Below are 25,725 nucleotides of genomic sequence, written 5' to 3' on the forward strand. Positions count from 1 at the left end.
CTCCCCACCCGCCCACCCAACTTCATGGTGCCCTCCCTGCTCACAGGCCAGGCTGTCCCTCCCTGGGTGTTGTTTAGGGTCCCATGTGTAGGGCTCTTGTTCCAAGAAAAGCGCAGCCCCAACTTAGAGATGCGGCTGTGCTATCTCCATGGCTCTCCAAGGATTCACACGGGACTTCCTATGCGTGTCGGCCCACTCTGCGTATGTTCCACCTAAAAGGGACTTGTGCAGGCCCTTCAGGAAGGAAATGACACCGCTCCACGCCTACTTGAATGGCCAGCGTGGAGAGGTCCAGTCACACTGTGTGCTGCAGAAGACATGGCGTAATGGGAACTCACGCGAGGCTGGCGGGAGCGCAATATGGTGCATCAGACACTGTGGGGAAATGTTTGGCGAGAATCTCCTACACTAAACACATAAATGCCGCGGGACCCGGCAGCCTCGCTCCTGAGTCACATACGTGAAATGAGGCTATGTCCACCAAGAGCCGTGGACAGGCGTGTTCTGATCAGCTCTGTTCACAAGGACCCCAAGCCAGAAACAGCCCGTATCCAGCAACAGTGAAATGACAAATACATCGTGGTCCAGCCTCGTGATGAAACATCACCCACGGATGCCGCAGGACAGAGTCTGGCTGCACAGAACAACACGCATGACATGAATGAGTGGGTGTACGTGTGTAGGAGCCCATTCACCTCAAGTTTACCATCAGGCAGAAGAGGGGGGTGAAGGCACACGCTGGCTCCCTCTGGAGAAGAGTGTTGACTGGGTGGAGGGGGGCTTGGTGTTGGAGGTACTCCTCATCTTCATCTGGGTGGCTGTGCGGGGACAGTCATGTGTACAGATTCATCAGCCACACACTTCAGATTCATACACTTCGCTGTATGCAAGTTAAGCCTCAAAGAATTATCTTTATTTTTTCTTTTTAAAAAGTGTCCCAGGTAGCCTAGAAGGGCACACAGTTATATTTGTACTGGGACAGATCCAGAGGAAGTCTGCAGGGTGGCTCAGAAACCACAGTAAGGAAGAAGGGAGATATCTACACCAGAGGCCTGGGAATTTGAGTGAAAAAACTTGGCTTTGAGTTCCCTGGCAGCCAAAGCAAAGAAGTAATCCCTGTAGGTTAACACAGAAGCAGATAACTGTTTAGGAGTGACAGCAGCACAGGCCAGGGCATGAGGGATGTGAATGGCCTTCTATGGCAGCCCAGGCTCCAGCACAGGCTCTCTGGGGGCTCAGAAGCCATGCTTCCCACAAGAGCAGACCCCTGGCCATCTCCGATGGATGCAAACTCTGAGGTCCCTGCTGTGTGGCTCCACAGGGGACAGCCAGGTTCTGGGGCCAGACTGCAGTCCCTCCTCCTCCCCCTGGCAGCCTGCTGGGTGCCCTCCTCGTGTCCCCAACCAGGTCCCAGCGGGTGGGGAAGAACAGAGCTGGGGCTGTTCCCTCTCCAGTGCTCACCCCCCAACCCTGCCCAGCACCCCCCTAAAGAAGAAGTCACTCCAAAGGCCAGTGTGATGGCAGAGGGGACCAGAGGCTGTCACCTGGGGAGGAGTCATTCCATCAGAGAGAGGCAGGCCCAGCCTCATTAAATGACATGGTGTACTAGTCTGTTTTCATGCTGCTAAAAAAGACATGCCTGAGATTGGGTAATGCATAAAAGAAAGAGGTTTAGTGGACTCACAACTGCACATGGCTGGGGAGGCCTCACAATCATGGTGGAAGACAAAGGAAAAGCAACGCGGCTGGGTGCAGTGGCTCACGCCTGTAATCCCAGCACTTTGGGAAGCTGAGGCAGGTGGATCACTTGAGATCAGGCATTCAAGACCAGCTTGGACAACATGGTGAAAGCCCCTCTCTACTAAAAAATACAAAAATTAGCTGGGTGTGGTGGTGCATGCCTGTATTCCAAGCTACTTGGGAGGCTGAGGCAGGAGAAATGCTTGAACCTGGGAGGCAGAGGTTGCAGTGAGCAGCGATCACGCCTCTGCACTACAGTCTGGACGACAGAGTGAGACTCCGTCTAAAGCAAAAAAACAAACAAAAAAAGAGCAAAGGGACATCTTACATGGCGACAGGCAACAGAGCTTGTGCAGGGGAACTCCCATTTATAAAACCATCAGATCTCATGAGACTTACTCACTATCAGGAGAACAGCATGGGCAAGACCCGCCCCCATGATTCAATCACCTCCCACCAGGTCCCTCCCATGATATGTGGGAATTCTGGGAGCTACAATTCAAGATGAGATTTGGGTGCGGACACAGCCAAACCATATCGCATGGTAAACAAAACATTTTGTTTATTTATTTTAGAGACAGGGTCTTGCTCTGTCACCCAGGCTAGAATGCAGTGGAGTGGTGATCACAGCTCACTGCAGCTTTAAATTTCTGGGCTCAAGTGGTCCTCCCACCTCAGCCTCCTGAGTAGCTGGGACCACAGGTACACACCACCACAGCCACTCCACGACTCCACGCCCAGCTGATTTTTTTTTTTTTTTTTTTGGTAGAGATGAGGTCTTGCTATGCTGCCCAAGCTAGTCTCAAACTCCTGACCTCCAGTGATCCTTCTGTCTTGGCCTCCCAAAATGCTGGGATTACAGGCATGAGCCACCACACTGATGGAATGAAACATTTTAATGCCAGTTCTGCACACTCATATGCTCTGTGGTGAGGGTCCCGGTGATGGCCCAGCACACGCTAACCATCACTGGAGTCCAGCCCTGCAGGGGTGGGGAGGGCAGGAAACGGCATCCGGCCCACTCGTGACCCTCTCGGGATGTCAGCTGCCATCAGCTCCCACCCATCACTGGGCTCCAGCGGGAACTCCCCATGTGCCCAGGGAGGTGACTGTATCCCCTGGGGTGCACGGGACCCTGGTGCAGAGGGCCTGGCTGTAGCATTTCCAGCACAGGCTCCAGACTATGCTCCAGATCCAAATCCCACTCTCAACAGGTGGCTCCCTTCGGAGGCGCATCAGTGTGAGGACCAACTAGGCACCGCGTAGGAAGCACTGGCTGGTGATGGGCTCCTGGCTGGTGATGCGGCAGGGCTTGTATGTGCTCGCACACCCGTTCTCCACCGTGATCTCCCTCCCCCGAGGTGCCAGCTGGCGGCGCTTCTGCTGCGGGTGATCCGAATGCTGCTGTTAACTCCACAAGGAGATCGTGCTCTTCAGCCCCTCTCCTGGAAGCCTTTCCCAGAGACTCAGCTCTAAAGAGACCCCACCCACAGCCTGGCATGTGGACAGTTTTCCATAAAGTCTCACTAACACACTTGTCAATTAAAAATACATTTATTTTTAACTTAAAAGTTTAATGAATTTGGCCTGGCACGGTGGCTCACACCTGTAATCTCAGCACATTGGGAGGCAAATGTGGGTGGATCACCTGAGGTCAGTTCTAGACCAGCCTGGCCAACATGGTGAAACCCCATCTCTACTAAAAATACAAACATTAGCCAGGCATGGTGGCAGGTGCTGGTAATCCCAGCTACTCAGGAGGCTGAGGCAGGAGAATCACTTGAATGTGGGAGGCAGAGGTTGCAGTGAGCTGAGATCACGCCACTGCACTCCAGCCTGGGTGACAGAGTGAGATTCAGTCTCAAATCTAAAAAAAAATAAAATAAAAGTTTACTGAATTGAAGGGAAAAAGTTATAGGAATTGCAGAGATATTTACAACAGAAAAGGAGATGTTTGACTCTGGGGAGTAGTTAAGCCAGCAGAGTTTATCTGCTCTGCAAAATATTATGCAGCCATGAACAATGAGCAGGGTGAGAAAGAGAAGACAAGACTTACATGTGCACGTGCCCATAGCTACAGAAGGGGGCTGGCAGGAAACTGGAGGAAATGAAGAACTGTGTAAACATGCACTTTTTTCTTTTAAGTTCCTTTGGCTACAGTGATGCTGTCTTTTTTTCTTTTCTTTTCTTTTTTTTCTTTTTTTTGAGATGGAGTCTCACTCTATTTCCCAGGCTGGAGTGCAGTGGCGTGATCTCAGCTCACTACAACCTCTGCCTCCTAGATTCAAGCGATTCTCTTGCCTCAGCCTCCTGAGTAGCTGGGATTACAGGCACACGCCACCACGCCCTGCTAGTTTCTGTATTTTTTAGTAGAGACAGGGTTTCCCGAAGTTGACCAGGCTGGTGTCGAACTCCTGACCTCAAGTGATCCGCCTGCCTCAACCTCCCAAAGTGCTGGGATTACAGGTGTGAGTCACCATGTCCGGCAATGCTGTCTTAATAATGTGCATAACAACAGCAAAGTCTCTAGTTTGGTCATGGTGCCATTCCGCAGAGGTACTGAGGATGCCGAAAGGTCAAGGGCATTCTGCAGCCCAGCCAGACGAGGCAAGGGCCTGGTGCTCAATAGCTGTGGGAGGGAAAATCCAGGCCAGCTCTGGCCCTGGGGCCAAATACCCAAGCAGGGCAGGCATGGCAAATGCCACCTGCTCCACAGACCATATCAGTAAATTACGGAGTAAGGGACAGCTTCAGTCAGCCGAGGGAGCCCCCGGAGCCAGTGAAACCTCCCGTGTCAAACACACATGACCGAGACTGCCTAAGGCTGGTCCTTGCCCCAGCCCCTCTCCTCAGCCATGGCCACTGGGGATGTCATGTTTGGATCTGCCACTCTCTGGATAGAGTCCCCTGGGGGTCTGCCCAGCAGGTCCATGGTGGTGCCTCACTCGGGGCCACTTGGGGAAGACCTCATGTCACACCCCCAAGAGGAAGACATGGGAGTAAAGTTTGGGTCATGCAGCCAGCATGCAGGGGCTGGGACACGGACCCCAGTGTGACTAATGCTGGAAACGACTGCAGGGAAAGAAGAGTGCTCCCCCAACCTGAGAGCTGGAGGGCCTTTAGGGTGCAACCCTTCACACCTCAGGTGTGGAAACTGAGGCCTGGGAGGGGCAGATGCTCACCCAAGGCGGCCAGGGAGGCTGTACCTAAGAGGATAAGAGTCTGTGTCCCTCCTGAGAGTGCAAACTGGCTCTGGGCAGACAAGGTTACCTGCCTGCCACCCATGGGCTGCAGGACCCGAACAGAAAGAGGCACTCTCGGCTGGCTTCCCAGGACGCTCTCTCCTGTCTGGACTTGCAATCCAGGGGACAGGGCAGGGGGCATGTGCCGTCTTCATCAGTTCCTCCACACAGATGGGGAAACTGAGGCATAGCACAGGGACCTAGAGCAGGCCAGTGGGGAGGGCAGCAGCCTCCCCCTGTATTTACCTAGCAACTTGCACCCGGTTCCCTGAAACGCTGACTGAGGCCACCTCATCAATCATAGCTGCAACATCGTCACCTCATAAATTGTCAAAGCGGCGCAGTGAGGGTCCATTCATTCTGGCCGCCGGGACGCCAGCCTGCTCGGGGCGGTGCACCCCACACTGGGCCGACTGTGCCCACAGGGACCCCATCCAAGTTCCCGGGCTCCTGGCGGGCCGCCGTGCCCTGGACGATTCCTAGACGGAATCTTGTTTTCTTCAGTTTTCATCTCCAGGCCAGGGAGACAAGCCGCCCTCCAGGGCGCTCTGTCAACACTGCTTTGCTTTTCCTCAGACCCTGGTCCTGTCCCACCGTTTACTGGGAAGCCATAAACCAAGAAAGACAGCCCTGGGGCCTCTGGGAAGGCCTGGAGGCAGCTCCACAGCTCCCACCTCCTGGGCACCAGCCATGGGCATGCTGATGGTTGAGGCTCAGTGGTCCTCAGGAGGGTGCCAGAGAGAAGGGGAAACTGAGGACTGGAAGAGAAATGGGGAACTTGGCAGCAATTTAGGCTCAGGATTCTGGGGCCAGGGCTTTTCCCAAGTTCGGGGAATGCTCCAGTGACTCATTTTCCCCACCAGTGACCTTAGGGTCTCAGCATGAAAGCTCAAACCTGAGCCTTCGGTCTGGTGCGCTTTAAGGGCTTGCGCATGCTGCAGTTCGAGAGCTGACAGGACCGGCCTGGGGCTGGGTGAGCCAGGGTAATGGGACCTCCCTCTTTGGGGTGCTGAGAGGGTTGAGGATCCATCAGACCCAGGTGCCATCTGCCAGGTTTTGCCTTCCTGGTGAGAGATGCGGTACACAGAGCCTGGCATATGCAGGAGGCCACCCTGCACTGTCCCTTACCTAGTCACATGCCAGACCACACTGTGCCAGCAAATGGGGCTTTATATTGCAGTTTACCATCCCATAGGGCTTGCCTCCTCTTATTGTTCCCCAAGCCCAAGATTTGATTTTCTAACTAATTTTACTTGCTTATTTGTTCATATAAACTTGAGTGCTGACTTGTCTAGGGTGTGTTACAAGGTGGGGAGAAGGAGGGAGGAGAGCAGATGAACCTGCTGGCATCTTAAATTGTTCCTAAACAAAGCTCTTCACCACCAGACAGAGTCTAATTTGCTCCTTGGAGCCCTCAGAACCAGGAAGTGTTGCTAGTTCCATTGTCAGAGACCCAAGATCAGAGAGAAGATGAGAACGTTTCGCAAATGTGGCTGCTCTCTGGAGTCAGCTGTGGAGCTTAGAACAATTACTCCTACCTGGTATCAGAAGTTGGGATGCAGCTAAAGCAGGATTCAGAGGGAAATTCGTAGTACCAAATGCTTGTTAGAAGAGAGGGAAGGTCTGAATTTGATCATTGAAGCTCCCATGTTAAGGAAGTAGAAGAGGAGCAAAATAAACCCAAAGCAAGCAGAGGAAGGAGTAACAGAGACACGGGCACAGTGCCAGCCACCTGCTATGTGGCCTTGGGCACATCCCTTTTCTGGGCCTCAGTGCCCACAATGACTTTGTCCTAAACATGATGCTCTCTACCTGCGTGGCCTGGAACCCCAGACTTCCAGAGAAAGCAGAAGTCAGGGGGACAGCCCAGGGTTAGGAGTCAGGCTGCCTCATCCTCAGGAGCCTGCTCTACACTGTCCATGGTGGGGGAGATGGTGGGGGCGGGGGGTGATATGGACTCTGTCCTCCAGCCCCAGGCCTGCACCTGTGGAAGAGCCCGACTGCCCCAGCTCTGCCCCACCTTCAGGGGGACCGCAGCTTTTGTCTTTTCTCCCTGAGGCCCTCTCCCTCACTGGCAGCTCAGGCCATGCCGGCTGGAGCCACACACACGCCACTGGTCAGGTGCAGGGAGTCTCCCCCCTTGCCTCGCCCCTGCTTTCATTAACAAGACTGGACCCCGAAGCAGCAGTTAACACCCACCCGCTGTGCCCCCTCCCCCTGGCTTATTTCCTGCACACTCCACCCCCCTCAGAGGACCGCTCTGCACTCCCCACACAGAGACTTGAGGAAACAGGAATTCCTCAGGTTTGAGTCTGGTGGAAACTTCACAAAGGAATGATGCTCTCAGGCCCCAGGATGGGCGAGACCGCTTCTGTCTGGGACAGAGATCCTGTTTCCTGGGAAGGAGGCCTGTTGCAGTGTTTACCAATGACACAGTCCCATCCCTTGAGTTACAGGGCACAGCCAGATGGATACAAAGCCATCCTGTCCTTCCAAGTGTGCACTCTAATTATCTGGTCTTTGTTTTGTGGACAGAGAAGCAGGCTCAGGAAGGGGACGTGGCTTCCCTTGGTGGCAGAGCAGGCAGGCAGGTGGCAGCGCTGGGGCTGCAGCCCACCGTGTCTCCCCTGGCAGGGGCTTGGCTGAGCCTTGTTGGTACCTCCGTGGGACGGGTGCACTGTGTGGGTGGGGAGAGCCCTGGGCAGACAGGACCAACGCCGTCCCCTTCATCTGGAGCTCCTGGGCTAGAAGTGACAAGTCTAGTCATGACACACAGGACAGGTGCTGGGTGGGGGCTCGGCAGGGGAGCCAAGTCCCCTAATGGGGTCACACAGTGGCTTTCTTGGGGCAGCCTGGAGTTGCTCACCATCGCCCATGCCTGCATCAGAACTCAACTCAGAATTCTGGGTCAGGAGAAGTCTTCTTGGCTCAGAGGATGAGAGGCGCCTTCAGAGCCCAAGAAAGCTTGCCCTCGTGCGGAGGGTTCCAGCACTTCCCCGAGGTGGAGGGTGGGAGCCACTCCGGAGCAGCCTGGCAGCAGTGGTGCTTTCCTTTGCAAACCTCAACCAAAGCCAATGCCTGCTCCGCACCCCACCCCCAACAATGCTCCACACCTTGTTCTCCCACTTCAATTTCATGTGGCTGTGGAAGGAGAGAGAGAGACAGGGATTGGGAGAGGACGTCACATGAACGAGCCAAATGAGCTCTTCACCCTATTCTTTGGAAAGAACGGTGGACGAAAAAACCTGCAAAGCCAGTCAGTCACGCATTTATTTTGCTAAGGGCGGGGGGTGGTGGAGTGGTGGGATGGAGAGAACTTTCCTGAAAGGACTTGGCCTTGAAACATGAAGTCAAACAACTGGATTTGGCAGGCTGACAGCTCCCGAACCCCGCCAGCCCGAAGAACTGCCAGCCTGGCGGCCAGGGCGAGCTGAGAAATAATGAACTCATTCAGAGCTGAGCAGGGCTGGAGAACAGGGCTGCACGCAGGGGGCCTTCCAACCAGAGGGGCCGCGGCACCAGGGACCCTGCAGGCCTGAACGAGAGCCGACCTCACCCCCAGAGATGCAGGAAAGGCAGGTCTGTCCGGGGATGGCCAAGAAAAGGTCTTGCTCGAGTCTCTAACACAGCAAGGAAGTCCCAGAGCATGGGATGAAGGAGGCCGATCTCAGAGGGGTGATGAAAGCTGGGGCCGGTGAGCTCTGCACACTGGGACCTGTGCACTGAGCCTGGTCCTTGCTCTTGTGTCAAGGGTCCCACTCCTCCCAGCTCATTCTGCTGAGCCACATGGCCACCTCCAGGACCTTCTCCTGGGTGGAATCCTGCCGTGGGCCTGCGAGATTGTGAACTGCATCTAAACAACTCCATGGTTGAGCCTGTGTCAGCTTTTTTTTTTTTTTTTTGAGACAGAGTCTCGCTCTGTCGCCCAGGCTGGACTGCAGTGGCCGGATCTCAGCTCACTGCAAGCTCCGCCTCCCGGGTTTACGCCATTCTCCTGCCTCAGCCTCCCGAGTAGCTGGGACTACAGGCACCGCCACCTCGCCCGGCTAGTTTTTTGTATTTTTTAGTAGAGACGGGGTTTCACCGGGTTAGCCAGGATGGTCTCGATCTCCTGACCTCGTGATCCACCCGTCTCGGCCTCCCAAAGTGCTGGGATTACAGGCTTGAGCCACTGCGCCCGGCCCCGTGTCAGCTTTTTAAAGCCAAGTTTTCATTTTCAGAGAGGCCTTTGCCTTCCAGGTAGCTCAGAAGCCTGAATGATAGCAGGGCTCCATCCAGCAGTGGAAGCTTTTGTGGTTGGAACAGATAAGGAATTAGCACCTGCGGTGCACACTCCAAGTGAGACAGAAGTCAGAGGTCCCATGCATCAGACTGCAGCACGGCCACCGCCAAGGAGGTGCTATAAGCTCTGAGATACTTTATGCAGGAAAAGGCTCCTGACATTTCTGTACAGACTGTCCCCAAGGCTGCCTGTAAACCTTGCAGCAGCAGGAACAGGTTCTGCTCGAGTCCCGGCAGAAGCATTGGTCCTGGAAGGTGACAGGCCTGCTTTCTCTGGGATGGTTCAAGGGAGGGGCACCGTGAGATCATCTCGGGGCCCTCACAGCCGCGCTGCTGGGGAAAGCCTTGATTTAAGGGCGCTCCAACAGGGCTATAAATAACCGCGCTGCGCCGGCTGCGGCTGGTCAAGAAATTGACGTCTGGTTTTCCCTAACCTTCGCCCTTCCTTCCTCACTCCCAGGGCACTGTGCACCATGTGTGGAGGGTGGGCCAGGGCCCTCTCCAGGGCCCCCTGGACCTGACTGTCAGAGGAGGGAGGGGACAAGGGAGGCCTTGGGGTGGGGCATGTCTCCCTTGGAAGGCAGTGTTGGGGGAGCAGTGTCCTCTGCAAGCTACTGTCACCTCAGATTCTGAGGAGCCAGGACCTACCAATACGGATATTTTTTTGCAGACATTTGTGAAAACTTGTATTGATTTCAAAATGAAAAAGCAGGGCTGGGCACTGTGGCTCCTGCCTGTAATCCCAGCACTTTGGGTGGGCAGATCACTTGGGGTCAGGAGTTCGAGACTAGTCTGGTCAACATGGCGAAATCCCATCTCTACTAAAAATACAAAAATTAGCTGGGCATGGTGGTGGATGCACGTAATCTCAGCTATTCAGGAAGCTGAGGCAGGAGAATCACTTGAACTGGAGAATGCAGTGAGCCAAGATCATGCCACTGCACTCCAGCCTGGGCAACAGAGTGAGACTCAGTTTAAAAGAAAAGAAAAAAGTATAAGCATAAGTGGCTGCTCCAGGAAGCAGTGCTTCCAGTCAGCTGGACCCAGGACACTTTGGAAGGCAGCGGAAGTGGCGAGGCTGAGGGACACGTGCTGTGCCTGTGGCCACCTCTGGGCCTGACACATGAGCCCCCGGGCCTCAGCAAGTGCCTGTTCAGGGCGTCATGTTTCCTCAAACTTCTGCTCTCTGTACCTGTGCACCTGTGAATGTGGCCTGCCTGGAGAGGGGCAGTGGCAGTGGGGCCATCCGTCAAAGCTGGCAGCCAGTGGAGGTGAGCAATGCCAGGGTGAGGCTGTGTTTACCACAGCCGCAGTCCCAGCTCCAACGGGCGGGTCTGGGGTCCCCATCCTTATAGAGGCCGGCAGCCCTGTCCCACAACCTGCATTCAGCACTCACCCAGGGCCTCCACGTCCTCATCTGTGGCAGGCACGGGAGCTCCGTGGCCACCCCGAGACAGCCCAGCAAGCATTTCTTTTTTTTTTTTTTTTTTTTTTTTGAGACGGAGTCTCGCTCTGTCGCCCAGGCTGGAGTGCAGCGGCCGGATCTCAGCTCACTGCAAGCTCCACCTCCTGGGTTCACGCCATTCTCCTGCCTCAGCCTCCCGAGTAGCTGGGACTACAGGCGCCCGTCACCTCGCCCGGCTAGTTTTTTGTATTTTTTAGTAGAGACGGGGTTTCACCGTGTTAGCCAGGATGGTCTCGACCTCCTGACCTCATGATCCGCCCGTCTCGGCCTCCCAAAGTGCTGGGATTACAGGCTTGAGCCACGGCGCCCGGCCCCCAGCAAGCATTTCTTAGCTTTTTTCTTTTAAACTCAGGGTGGGTTTTTTTTTTTTTTTTTTTTTTTTTTTTATGGAGTCACCCAAGGCTGGAGTGCAGTGGCGTGATCTCAGCTCACTGCAATCTCCACCTCCTGGGTTCCAGTGATTCTCCTGCCTCAGCCTCCCAAGTAGCTGGGATTACAGGCGTGTGCCCCCATGCCCGGCTAATTTTTGTATTTTTAGTAGAGACAGGGTTTCCCCATGTTGGTCAGGCTGGCTCAAACTTTCGAGCTCAGGTGATCCGCCTGTCTCGGCCTCCCAAAGTGCTGGGATTACAGATGTGAGCCACTGCACCCAGCCTCAGGGTGGATTTTGGCCACATTTGAAAATAAACAAGCAAAGACCATGGAGGCAGAAGTGGAGGGGACATGGGTCCCCCAGAGGAAATCAGCCATGGTAGGAATATTTACACCATAGAAAGTGGAGGCCAGGCATGGTGGTTCATACTTGTAATCCCAGCACTTTGGGAGGCCGAGGCGGGCGGATCACTTCAGGCCAGGAGTTCAAGACCAGGCTGGCCAACATGGCAAAACCTCATCTCTACTAAAAATACAAAAATAATTAGCCTGGCATGGTGGTGGGTGCCTGTAATCCCAGCTATTCGGGAGGCTGAGGCAGGAGAATCGCTTGAACCTGGGAGGCGGAGGTTTTGCAGTGAGTGAAGATCATGCCACTGCGCTCCAGCCTGGGTGACAAGAGTGAAACTCTGTCTCAAAAAAGATAAAAAAAAAAAAAAAGAAAGTGGCAAGCACTGCAAATTAGGGCTCCCCCACACCAGCCTGAAGGGTTGTTTGTTACCTTTAATGGGCACCACTTGACCTTGATAATCACCCAAGGTCATCTCAGTTGAAAAGAAAATCCATGAGATGATTTCTCTGCACATATACATAAATAAGTCGGTGTTTACAGGTTCATGGCAAGGCAATTTCCAAGATAATGACAATAAAACCTAATTACTCTTAATCCAGGGAAGGTCTGTTTAAATGAGCAAACCTTTAATTATATAATTTTTTGAGTAATTAAAATTGATAGTACTAAGAGGAGGTCCACAGGAGAGCTGTGGTCCTTCCCGCCTCGGGGCCTCTGTGCAGGCCACTTCCTGCCCTGGAAAGTTGTCTCCTCTCCGTCCACCTTTCTTTCAAGCCTCAGCTCAAATCTCACCTCCCCTGGGGGGCCTCCCTGGACCTGCACAGACACTACTGGCTGTCCCTTCATGAAGCAAACTCCAAGCCCGGCATAGCACTATGTCCCCAGGCCCCTTTCCATTCTGTGCTGAGTTTGTGTCTTCCCCACAAGTCTGGGAGATCCTTCAGGGCAGGGGCCTGCCCCCTCGTATTTGCAACTGACCACAGTCCGTGCTGGATCACATGTCAGGGCAGGGCTATTTCCCCCTCCCCACCCCAGACAGAAGAGGACTAGGGGAGCAGTTCACATCTTTCTCTGCACCGGCCCCACTCCTCAAGGTGACTAAGCTCACTGGTCTTCACCCCTCCTTCTCCCCGCCTCTCATTTAGACAGGAAGGTGACAATGCAGGGACACAGGGACCCATCTACAACGTGGAACAGCTGCTAGGGTGGGTGTGGGAGGGGCACGGTCCTTCAGGACTCACCTGCTTCACTGCCTGGGACCTTCAGCACATTAGCCGTGAACCAGCCTAAGAACAATTTACTACACAATGTTGTTTTAAAAACACATCTAGGCCGGGCGCAGTGGCTCACGTCTGTAATCCCAGCACTTTGGGAGGCCAAGGCAGGCAGATCACTTGAGGTCAGGAGTTTGAGACCAGCCTGACCAACACAGCAAAACCCCGCCTCTACTAAAAATATAAAAATGAGCTGAGTGTGGTGGCACACAGCTATAGTCCCAGCTACTCGGGAGGCTGAGGCAGGAGAATCACTTAAACCCAGGCGGCAGAGGTTACAGTGAGCCAAGATTGTGTCACTGCATTCCAGCCTGGACAGAGCAAGATTCTATCTCCAAAAAAAAAGAAAACACACACATCTAGCCAGGCACAGTGGCATACTCCTATAGTCCCTGCTGCTCAGGAGGCTGAGGCAGAAGGATTACTTGAGCCCAGGAGTTTGAGGTCAGCCTGAGCAACACAGCAAGGCTCCATATATTTTCTTTTTTTTTTGGAGATAAGAGTCTCACTCTGTTGCCTAGGTTGGAGTGCAGTGGGATGATCTCAGCTCACTGCAACCTCCACCTCCCGGGTTCAAACAATTCTCCTGCCTCAGCCTCCCAAGTAGCTTGGACTACAGGTGCGTGCCGCCACGCCTGGCTAATTTTTTGTATTTTAGTAGAGACGGGGTTTCACTGTGTTGCCCAGGCTGGTCTCAAACTCCTGAGCTCAGGCAATCTGCCCGCCTCAGCCTCCCAAAGTGCTGGGATTACAGGTGTGAGCCACCGCTCCCGGCCTAAGTCTCCATTTCTTAAAAAAGAAAGAAAGAAAAAAACTAACAGGAATGCAGCCCCATTTATAGTAGCTCAAAAAGAATAAAATACTCAGTAGTAAATTTGACAAAAGAAGGGCAAATTTTATATTTAAGCTTATATTGTTTGTATTATATTATAGTTTATATTGTGAACACTATAAAATACAAGTAAAGAATCCCTTATCCAAAATGCATGGGACCAAAAGCGTTTCAAATTTATTTCTATATATATTTTTTGATTCTGGAATATTTGCATATACATGAGATTGTCTTGCGGATGGGACCCAAGTCTAAACATAAAATTTATTTGTGTTTCATATATGCTTAGACACATAGCCTGAGGGTAATTATACAAAATTTTAAATAATTTTGTGCGTGAAACAAGGTTTGATTGCGTTTTGACTGCGACCCATCACATGAGGACAGGGGTGGAATTTTCCACCGTTGCTGTCATGTTAGTGTTCAGAAAGTTCCGGGTTTTGGAGCACACCAGATTTCAGATTTTTGGATTAATGACACTTGTTTAAAGAAATTAAAGAAGATCTAAATAGGCCGGGCGCGGTGGCTCAAGCCTGTAATCCCAGCACTTTGGGAGGCCGAGACAGGCGGATCACGAGGTCAGGAGATCGAGACCCTCCTGGCTAACATGGTGAAACCCCGTCTCTACTAAAAAATACAAAAAAAAAACTAGCCGGGCGAGGTGGCGGGCGCCTGTAGTCCCAGCTACTCGGGAGGCTGAGGCAGGAGAATGGCTTAAACCCGGGAGGCGGAGCTTGCAGTGAGCTGAGATCCGGCCACTGCACTCCAGCCTGGGCGACAGAGCGAGACTCCGTCTCAAAAAAAAAAAAAAAAAAAAAAAAAGAAGATCTAAATAAATAGAAAAACATCCCATGTTCCTGGAGCAAAAGACTTACTATTGTTAAGATGGCAATGCTCCCTGCTACAGTCTGAACATCCCCCAGGATTCATGTGTTGAAACTAAACCAGCAACGTGATAGTATTTAGAAGTGGGGCCTTTGGGAGGTGATTCAGTCAGGAGGGCTCTGCTCTCACGAATGGGATTAGCAATTCATAAATAAAAGAGCTGCTATGAACACTGTTCGTCCCTGTTTCTCCTTTCCCTCCTTCGCCACGTGAGGACAAACCGAGAGGCACCATCTTGAAAGCAGAGAGTAGCCCTCACCAGACACCAGCCTACTGGTGCCGTGATCTTGGAATTCCCAGCTCCAGAACTCTGAGGAAATAAACTGCTGTTCTTTCTCTCTCTCTCTCTTTTTTTTTTTTTTTTTTTTTTTTTTGAGACAGAGTCTCGCTCTGTTGCCCAGGCTGGAATGCAATAGTGGATCATGGCTCACTGCTGCCTTGACCTCCTGGGCTCAAGTGATTCTCCCACCTCAGCCTTCTGAGTAGCTGGGACTACAGGTGCGTGCCACCATGCCTAATTTTTTTTTTTTTTGGAGATGGGGTCTCCCTATGTTGCTCAAGATAAATTTCTCTTATTTATAGATTACCCAGTTTCAGGTATTTTGTTATATCAGGACAAATGGACTAAGATACTCTCCAAATTGAGCTACGGATGTGATACAATCCCCTTCAGAATTCCATTTGACTTCTTTGTTGAAATTGACAAGTTGAATCTAAAATTCATATGGAATTATAAAAGACCCAGAGGAGCCATAACAATCTAGAAAAAGAAGTACAAAGTAGGAAGATTCATACTTCCTAATTTCAAAACTTACTACAAAGCAACAGTAATCATGTCAGTGATCAACGGAATAGAACTGAAAGTCTAGAAATAAAACTTTGTGTATATGGTTGATTTAGTTTGAATATTTGTCCCTACCCAAATCTCATGTTGAATTGTAATCCTCCATGCTGGAGGTGGGGCATGGTGGGAGGTGTTTGGGTCATGGGGCAGATATATCAGGGCTTGGTGCCATATTTGCAATAGTGAGTGAGTTATCATGAGATCTGGTCATTTAAAAGTATATGGCACGCCCACCACCCTTGCTCCCATTTTCACCATGTGAGATGCCTACTCCTGCTTTGCCTTCCACTATGATTGGAAGCTTCCTGAGGCCTCCCAGAAGCAGATGCTGCTGTATGTCCTGTGCAACCTACAGAACTATAAGCCAATTAAGTTTCTTTTCTTATAAATTACCCAGGCCATTTCTTTATAGCAGTGCAAGAACAGCCTACTACAATGGTCAACTGATTTTTGACAAGTGTTCCATAACCATTCAAAGGGGAAAGAATAGCCTTCAACAAATGCTGCTGGGAAAACTGGATAGCCACATGCAAAAGAACAGAAGTTGTACCCTTACCTCACACCATATGCAAAAGTGAATTAACAATGTATCAAAAACCTATCTGTTACAGCTAAAAATACACAATTCTTAGGAGAAAACACAGGGGTAAATCTTCATGGCTTCAGATTTATCAAAGGATTCTCAGATATGCCATCAAAACCATAAGCAACAAAAGAAAAGATAAAATGAACTTCATCAAAACTTTAAAAACTTCTGTGCTTTAAAAAGCAACATCAAGAAAATGAACAGACAACCCACAAAATGTGAGAAAATACAGTTGACCCTTAACTGCATGTTTGAACTGCATGGGCCCACTTACATGCAGTTTTTCTTTCACCTCTGCTACCCTGAAACAGCAAGACCAACCCTCCTCTTCCTCCACCTCCTCAGCCTACTCACATCCTACTCAGTGTGAAGGCAATGAAGATAAAGACCTTCATGATAATTCACTTCTGCTTCATGAACAGTAAATATATTTTCTTATTTCTTTTTTTTTTTGAGAGGGAGTCTCGCTCTGTTGCCCAGGCAACAGCTCACTGCAAGCTCCGCCTCCCGGGTTTACGCCATTCTCCTGCCTCAGCCTCCCGAGTAGCTGGGACTACAGGCGCCCGCCACCTCACCCGGCTAGTTTTTTGTATTTTTTAGTAGAGACGGGGTTTCACCATGTTAGCCAGGATGGTCTCGATCTGCTGACCTCGTGATCCACCCGTCTTGGCCTCCCAAAGTGCTGGGATTACAGGCTTGAGCCACCGCGCCCAGCCTTATATTTTCTTTTTTTAAATAGAGACAAGGTTTCACCATGTTGCCCAGGCTGATCTTGAGCTCCTGAGCTCAAGCGATCCACCTGCCTCGGCCTCCTAAAGTGCTGGGATTACAGGTGTGAGCCACCACACCCAGCCCCTTATGCTTTTCTTAAATTTTCTTTTCTCTGGCTTCCTTTATTGTAAGAATATAGGGTATAATGCAAATACAAAATATGTGTTAACTAACTGTTTATGTTTTCAGCAAATCTTCTGGTCAACAGCAGGCTATTTGTAGTTAAATTTTGGGGAAGTCAAAGGTTATATACGGATTTTCTACTGCATAGGAAACAAGCACCCTTAACCCCCATGTTATTCAAGGGTCAACTGTATCTGTAAATTGTATATTTGATAAAGGCCTTATATCCAGAATACGCAAATAACTCTTACAACTCAATGATAAAAAGGCAACTAATCCACTTTTAAAATGTGCAAAGGAGGCTAGATGTGGTGGCTCACACCTGTAATCCCAATACTTTGAGGATTGGGGTTCCTACTAGCCAGGATGGTTGCTTGAGGCTAAGAGTTTGAGACCAGCTTGAACAACATAGCAAGATCCCATCTCTACAAAAATAAAAATAAAAATTCACCAGGAATGGTGGTACATAGCTGTAGTCCTAGCTACTTGAGAGACTGAGGCAGAAGGATGGTTTGAGCCCAGGAGTTCAAGATTGCAGTGAGCTGTGACTGTGCCACTGCACTTCAGCCTGGGTGACAGAGATCCTGACTTTAAAAATATATATATAAATTAAAATGTGCAAAGAATCTGAATAGACATTTCTCCAAGGAAGATATACAGATGGCTAATAAGTACAAGAAAAGATGCCTGACATCACTAGTCATCATTGTAGGGAACTGCAAACCAAAATCTGAATGAGATAGTACTTCACCAGCCACTAGAATGGCTAGAATTAAACAGTCGGATAAGAAGCGTTGGTAAGGACATGGATAAATCAGCCATCATACACTACTGGTGGGAATGTAAAATGGTGTAAAATGGTGCAGCTGCTTTTGAATAGTCTGGCAGTTCCTCAAGTATTAAAAATAGATACCACGTGACCAAGCAATTCCACTCCTTAGGCATATATCCAAGAGAAATGAAGACCTATGTCCACACAAAACTTGCCCATGAATCCTTATAGCAGCATTACTCACAAGAGCCAAAGGCAGAAACAACCCAAATATACACCAACACAGGAATGAATAATAACTGGTCCATCCATAGAGTGGAGTATTATTCAGCCATAAAAAGAAATGAAGTCCTGATACATGCTACAACATGGATGAACCTTGAAAACATGCAGAATAAAAGAAGACAGACAGAAAAGGCCACATACTATATAATTCTATTCATAAAAAATGTTCAGAATAGGGAAACCCACAGAGGCAGAAAGCAGATAAGTGATTGCTTAGGGCTGTGGAGATGAGGAGGTAACTAAAGGGTACAAGGTTTATTTGGGGGTAATGAAAATAGCCGGGTGTAGTGGCTCACATCTGTAATCCCAGCACTTTGGGAGGCCAAGGCAGGTGGATCCTGAGATCAGGAGTTCAAGACCAGCCTGGTCAACATGGTGAAACCCCATCTCTACTAAGAATACAAAAATTAGCCGGGTGTGGTGGCAGGCACCTGTAATCCCAGCTAATTGGGAGAGTAAGGCAGGAGAATCACTTAAACCCAGGAGGCACAGGTTGCAGTGAGCCAAGATGGTGCCATGGTACTCCAGCCTCAGTGACAAGAGCAAGACTCCATCTCTCAAAAAAAAACAAAAAAACAAAAAAGAAAAAGGAAATGTTATAAAATTGACTGATGGCAATGCTGTATGAATATAATAAAAACATTAATTATACACTTTAGATGAGTAAATTGTATCATAGGTGAATTATGTCTCAATAAAGTTTTCTCTTTTTTTTTTTGAGACGGAGTCTCGCTCTGTCTCCCGGGCTAGAGTGCAGTGGCCGGATCTCAGCTCACTGCAAGCTCCGCCTCCCGGGCTTACGCCATTCTCCTGCCTCAGCCTCCGGAGTAGCTGGGACTACAGGCGCTCGCCACCTTGCCCGGCTACTTGCCACCTCGCCCGGCTAGTTTTTTGTATTTTTTTAGTAGAGACGGGGTTTCATCGTGTTAGCCAGGATGGTCTCGATCTCCTGACCTCGTGATCTGCCCATCTCGGCCTCCCAAAGTGCTGGGATTATAGGCTTGAGCCACCACACCCGGCCTCAATAAAGTTTTAAAAACACATTTAACAGGAACTGATAAAGCAAATATGAAAAGCTGACATATGACAGAGGTGGCATTACAAGTCAGTGAGAGAAAGGGTGGACTATTCAAAAGTGATAATGGAACAACTGTTATCCATGTAGAAAATAAAATCAAATCCCTACCTCACACCATATACACAAGTCAAATTCAAGTAGATTTGGAACCTGAATGTGCAAAGCAAATCTTTAGAATTCCTGAAGGAGAATGTAAAATATCTTTCTTTCTAAGTATAACAAGGAGAGGGATGAATTTCGTAGACAAGATAGAAAATGCACAAACTACAACAACATGATTAATACATCTGATTACATTTTAATTTAAAACTGTGTCCCAACAAGAGGCCATAAACAAAGTGGAAAGACAAACCACAGACTGGGAGCAGATGTATGCATCACACATAACTGACAAAGGAGTGGGAGTGAAATGTATAAAGAATGGCTACAAATCAGTAACAAGCATTCCACAGTGAAGCTATAAAGGATATGAATAGGTAATTCACAAAAAGGAAGTTTCAATGGTCAAGGTCGTCAAACATTTGAAGAAGTGCTCAAGCACAGTAATAATACAGAAAATGTGGATTATATTACAACAAAATACCATCACAGTCTTCAGAGAAGAAGTTTAAAAAAATCTCACAATACCAAGAATTGGCCAGGATGTGGGATAATGGGATTCTTTCCTACTGCTGGAGGGGACAGAAATGGCACGTCCACTTTGGAGTCATCAGTAGTGTATCTAATTAGTAAAACAGAACATGCACGTTTGCTCCAGTGAGCTCTTCCGCATCAGGGCTTGCAAAACTTCCTGGACCACAGGAATCACTTAAGTATCTGTTAAAAGAAAGAAAAGATTCCTGGCTCCAAATATCAGACCCACCAGAGCAGATCTGGAAATATGTATATTTAACAAGCTCCCCAAGGTGAACATATTAGCTGGCAAGTTTGGAGAAAAATGCTCTGAAAAACACCTAGCACCATATTTGCACAAGGAGACACGTCCAGAGCTGTTCACGGTAGTGTGATCTATGATCATGAAAAAAACTGGAAATGGCCTACGTGTCCATCAACAGGACTGGAATATAAAATGTGGGACAGCCATACATTGAAATGCTACAGCACAGTTCTGGCCTCCTTCCTGGACAACACTGAAATGCTGATTTCCAGAGGCCGGCCAGGCCTCAGAATGAATAGGTGCTATGTGAGTTTTCCCCTGTTGGCGCCGTGTCTGCCAATGTAGTTGAGGGGAAACTGGACGACGCTCAGTGCTGTGATTCTTCTGCCTTCCCCAGAGTTGACTGCCTCCCAGGCAGGACTGACTCAGACTGGCCAGTGCCCCGGTGGCGGGCTGCCTGCTCAGAGGGTGCTCAGAACGCTGGGCCCAGGAGATGTTCCTTAAAGAGGGGCTGTCATTAAGCTCCTCTGGGGAATATGAGATACACACCCGTTCTCAGCCCATTGCAACATGTATCTGCTTGCTGGTTACCAGGAAGACCTGACTTAAAGCCACTTCAACGAGGAGACCCAGTGATTGTGCCTGGAACAGCCTCAGGGGAGTGTGCCAGCCTCAAGCAGCCAGCATTTCCTAGGCTCACACAGCAGATCCCCCTGTCCATGCTATCCTGCCACTGGGAATCCCTTCTGGCCCTCCAGAGAGGCCTCAGGCCTCCAAGCAGCCTGAGATGGGTGGGGCCAAAGCTAAAGCTGCAGCACTCAGGGCTGTGAAGAGTTTTCCACAGCCAGGACAAAATGTGCCAGGCACTGGCCCATGCCCCCGAGGTGCTGGGCTGCACTGGGTGGTGAGGGTGCAAGGGGGAGGGCAAAGATGCTGCTCAGCCCCTGCCAGCTTCTGATGTATGGCACGGTGTGAGCCCTGCATCCAGCAACTGTGCCTTTGATCCCTTGGCTCTGCCGCCACAGCGCCTGCTACACGTGTAACACAGTTATGTCCTTCCTGACCCCTCTCCCTCCCCACATCTGCCAAGGCAGGGTGAGATGTCACCATCTGAGCTCCCCAATACCCTGTGCCTCCTGATCAGAGCCCATCACACCAGTGGTAACCGTCTGCATCCCACCAGTCCTTTACAGCAGACGCTCCCCCTCAGAGGCGCTCGAGAACCCCTGCTGAATAAATGAATGAATGAATGAATGAGCAGATTGGAGAAGGACACGAGGGCCAGTGACACATTAGGCTCTGCAGAGGACCCCCAGCCATGCCTGTGGCCCTGTGGCTCACCTGCCAGGTGGGGACTTGCAGAGCTGCCCCTGAGGTGGTCACGGGGTGCGTGCTCAGCACACAGCCAGCAGCCCCTGCACGAACTTGGTATTTATTCTACTCCCTTGCAAATGCCCTGGGAACCAGGTCGAGGCTATCAGCAGGGAGGAATCTGTGAAGGCTTCCTGGAGGTGACAGCGTCTGGTGGGGCCTAGGAAGGCAGTGGGAACTCCAAATGTGTCTATGGAAGGAAGAGCGACTCAGGTGTGTGCCGGACCACTCTCCTGGAGCTTGGTCCCAGCCAGGTTCTCAGCTGGGGCCACTCTGGCACCACACTTGGCACAGAGGAAGAGGTCCTCTCAGTCCCTAGAAAGCACAGTTAGAGGGAAACTGGGTGGCACTCCCAGGATGGGGCTGCGTGTGCTGCACGGAGGCGGGGACCAGTGTGGCCCCACCTCACCTCAGGCTCAGGTAGCTCAGAGCCTGGGGTCCGAGAGGTCACACGAGGAGTTGGAGTAGCTAAGCACAGTTGTGATGGGGCCACAAGACTCAAGTCCCAATGCTGCCAGAGTGGAGGAGGGGCGGCCCCGAGGAAGGCCTTCCCCTGGGGAGGGATAGGGAGGTGAAGGTATGTGCATGTGTATTTACATGTGTGTGCACGTATACACACGTGTGCGTGTATGTGTGTGCATACATGCGTAGGATGGGGCAGAGCTGGTCACTGCTTTCACATCAGGGAAGGAGAGGTGACCACAGGATGACATTTCAAAATGAGGAAGGCAGGGCCAGGCCTCTCAGGTCACCTGGTGCTGGGTGAAGAGGGACCTGGCTGTGCACCCGCCTCAGAGCCTCAGACTCCCTGGGGAACCTGAAAGCTGGAGGTGTGTCCCCTGGAGAGTCTCAAGTGACAGTTTATGAAGCTAATTAAGTTTTTTCTTTGGATCCATAAAATCTCAGGGTGGGCTCATTCCAAGGGATGTCTTGCTTTAAAGAAAAGGTTAGATGGGAAAAGGCTGAATGGGTGGGTAGGGGTGGGAGGTGACCCCTGTGCCCAGGAGGCTGGAGTGGACTCTGGGGATGGTCCAGTCTTGGGCTGGCTGGGCTTGGCAGAACCACCCTGGCCTTGGCCATCAGGACACACAGCCTGACGGTCAGGAGCACGAGCTCGGGACCCATCAGCCCGCCTGGCTCTTCTCCTGGTCCAGCACGGACCCGCCTGGGCAGGCTACAGAACCTGTCTGGCCTCTGCTCTCCTAGCTCTGAAATGGGGATGACAATGGTACCTACTCACTAGCGTCTGGAAAGACTGAGTATGCGCTCAGTAGACTCTATTATTCAGTTTCCTTATCCTCAAAATGCAAATGACAGGGCCTGCTTTATTTCTGGGTCCTGGCTGTTGGGTGGGTGGAGCAATGTACCTGTGTGTGCAGGATCATGGCTGGCCAAGTCCCCTTGACAGTGGCACATGGAGGCCTGGCTGTGGTTGGGTGCTTAGCAGCCTACCCAGGGCCTGGGCTGGATGGGGTATCGTGGGCTATGGAAGGACAGGTGCACGAGGGCAGGGCTTTGCACAAACACTAATGTGGTCTCCCCATCTACAGGGCAGGTAACTCCTGCCCTAAAGAACTCCCCCCACCCCAGTCCCCCAGTTCCCCCGCCCTCACCTCTGCTTATCCCTTGCTCAGGGAAGGAGTTTTGTGTGTGCAGTGAGGAGACCTCTGTATCCCACATTACCAGACAGCCTGGAGGCAAGCCATGGAGGAGGGTCTGGGGGCAAGATATGGGGGGGTCTGGGGGTAAGATATGGGGGGCAGCAAAGGGGGATCTGTGGGGAGGCCATGGAGGGGGGTCTGGGAGAAGCATATGGTAGGGGGTGGGAGCAAGATATAGGGGTTCTGGAGGCAGGATGGATATGAGGGGGTCTGGGGGCAGCTCATGTAAAGGAATCTGGGGGTGGGGTATGGGGGTACCACAAAGGGGTCCTGGGGGCAACCCCTGGAGTGGGGTCTGGCCCTGCTGCCGCCCCAGCGCCCCCACTTGCTGCCTCACACCCCACACTAGTGCTGTCTGTTCTGCCGGGTTGCTAATGGGTTTTTCTTTGAACATGTTTCTGGGAAAGCTGTATTCTCACTCCTGCCTGCCAGGTGGTTGTTAACATGTGTGAGCACTTCATCAGGCAGTACGATTACAATCTCACGTGACGTCGCCCTCAGCAGCTGATCATCAAACCCGGGGTGTTCAGTGAACACAGCGGTTAAGAAACCAGGTCTAAGAGCTCCAGACAATGCAGAAACGACCAATCCAATGGGAACCCCCATTTCTTTGAGCTCATACGTTTCTCAAGAAGCACAGATTAGTATGTATCACAGCAGACCCCAAGGGGTGTGAACCTTTCAGGGGGTCACCAGGCTGCCCGGACCCCCCACCTGGCACCCAGGTCCTCACCCAGCCCTGGCTCTCTGCTGTCCAGGCACCTCACGCCCCTGTGAGCTCCCACACCCAACATGCCAGCCTTTCCTTCACTCACTCATCCACATGCACAATGCCTTTGGGGGCCAGGGTGTGGGGGACCAGGATGCACGTTTGAGGTGGTGAGAGTGCAGGGGACACAGACCCGACCAGGTGACGCAGTGGTGGTGGGTTCAGGGAAGCTGGTGCAGGAGTGGACAAACGGGGGCAGGACGGGGGCAGAGACAGACGCAAGGGCCTGCCAGTCCTGCAGACGCAGACAGAGGTCTCTGCTCAGAGCTTGGACCCAGGGCTGAGGTAGGAGTCAAGAAACCCTGTAACTCCCGCCCCCAGGAGAGGTGGTAGGACGTGGGCTCAGGGGACTGTCACGGAAAATCAGGGGCTGACGCATCCCAGGAAGAACAAAGCAGGGGTCCTGCAGAGAGAGAACCGGGTGCTTCTGCCTCAGGCAGCTGGCGAAGGCTTCTCCAAGTAAAGGGCAAATTAGGGAGTAAACTTCACCCTCATCCCCGCTGAAACCCTAACCCCCAGTGTGCCTGTCCTTGGAGATGCGGACAGCTTGGTTTTGTCTGATGCTCCCCATGGTTAGGCTGAGTGGTGTGTTGGGGGAAGGGCACCCGCAGGAGGTGAGCTGCCTGTCTCAGCACACCAGGAGCACATGCCGCTTCATGATTGGTGACACAAACCTTGATCACCTGGCCAAGGCTGTGTCTACCAGGATTCTTCACCGTAAACTCCCTATTTTGCCCTTTGTAATTGCTAAATATTTGGGGGTCGGGGGAATTACTTTAAGATGATGCATAAATACTCTGTTTCTGCTTAAACTCCCAGAGGGCCCTGTTTTGAAGCTGCCAAGTTTGAGATAGTTCATGATGGCAAGGGGGAGGTCGCACAGCTACTGATGGCAGCTCCTGAGCTCAGGGGAGGGCCTGGCCGGAGGCAGAGGCTGGAGAAGCATCATCTGGCTGGGTTTAAGGCCACAACTCAGCTGGGTCCCCTGGGGAGAGAGTGGAGAAGGACATTGTGGGCCCCAGCCAAGCCCCACTGGAGCCCATGACATGGAAGATCAGGAAGGGATGGGGGCTGCAGGAAGACCAGGAGGGGTGTGCTTCAGGATGGCAGCCCCTCTCCCACCTCTGGACCTCCAACCATGCCCTCCCCCAGCCTCAACTCCACTCCCTCCTGCTCTGTCCCTACAAATCCCCTCTCTGGCCCTACAGGGTCCAAATCAGACACTGCCTCCTCCAGCCATTCCAGACGCCCTGTGCGATGTGACCACTCCCCTCCCTCGGCGCAGCCAAACTCAGGACTTTGGTTGACCCTTGGGTCAGCACAGGTGCTGGGTTCGGGTCGGCCCCGGGAGCAGCTCCAGGTCTGAAGCTCTGTAATCCCCGTACCCACGGCTTCTGCACACACCACCACCTGCAGATCAAAGCCGGACGGAGCTCCCGCCCACTCTCGAGCCAGGCTCTCTGCCTGTGAAGTTCTAGGGACTTGAGGGGACTATGCCGAGGACCCCCCTCGGGGCCCTGCTCTCAGTGGCAAGCAAATCCGTGCGTGCCCTCGCAAGGGGGTGAGCCTGCTGCTGGCGACGCTCCCGGCTCACATCCCCCAGCAAACCTGTGCCCCTCAGCGCCGCGCTGCCTGTTTGCTGTGGCTGCGCGCTGAGATCCATATGTCAAAAACGACTTACTGTTCTGCGCGGCAGCAAATATTTTGGCAGGCGGGTCTCATCTGCTTGTCTTTCGGGTTTCACACATGTGCACGCAGATGACACACGTGGTCTATGGGAGGCAGAACTCACAGGGGCGTTGGGAGGAGCCAGCGCCGGGGCTTTGCGTCCCCTGTGCCATGCCAGGCGCTCCTACAGCCTCCATGGGCGACAACTGCGGGGCAGCACGGTGGCTCCAGGGGAGCCGTGTCCCTGGAGGCTGCAGGGGCGGCTTTTTGATTCCCAGGTCTCAGACATGAACTCGGACCTGAGTCTCATGTAAACAAAATCAGCATCTGGGTGTCAGGCGTGGCAAGCTGCATCCCCCCACAGCCCCCGACAGCTAAGCCTCACTTTTCTCGGCTACAAAGAGACTGGGCTGGCCTAGGGGGCCCAAGTCCATGGTCTCGCCTGGGCACATTGCTCAGTGATGGGGGACAGTGGGG

General features: G+C 51.8%; 1 protein-coding gene across 3 annotated transcripts in view; it reads right to left on the reverse strand.

The window, feature by feature from the left end:
- The window catches only part of LHPP (phospholysine phosphohistidine inorganic pyrophosphate phosphatase), a 153,976-nt gene that overhangs the window by 16,639 nt on the left and 111,612 nt on the right, over window positions 1-25,725 (reverse strand). Inside the window, exon 7 of one of the 3 annotated variants that reach the window (XM_033179842.1) lies at window positions 19,592-19,718. The exons of the other annotated variants lie outside the window; for them this stretch is intronic. Coding sequence (XP_033035733.1) covers window positions 19,628-19,718 — 91 coding nt within the window. The 3' untranslated portion in view covers window positions 19,592-19,627. Of the gene's footprint in view, window positions 1-19,591; window positions 19,719-25,725 lie in introns of those variants that run through there. 3 annotated transcript variants of the gene reach the window in all.

The sequence above is a fragment of the Trachypithecus francoisi genome, unplaced genomic scaffold (assembly GCF_009764315.1).
Source record: "Trachypithecus francoisi isolate TF-2019V2 unplaced genomic scaffold, Tfra_2.0 Contig01579, whole genome shotgun sequence".
NCBI lineage: Eukaryota > Metazoa > Chordata > Mammalia > Primates > Cercopithecidae > Trachypithecus > Trachypithecus francoisi.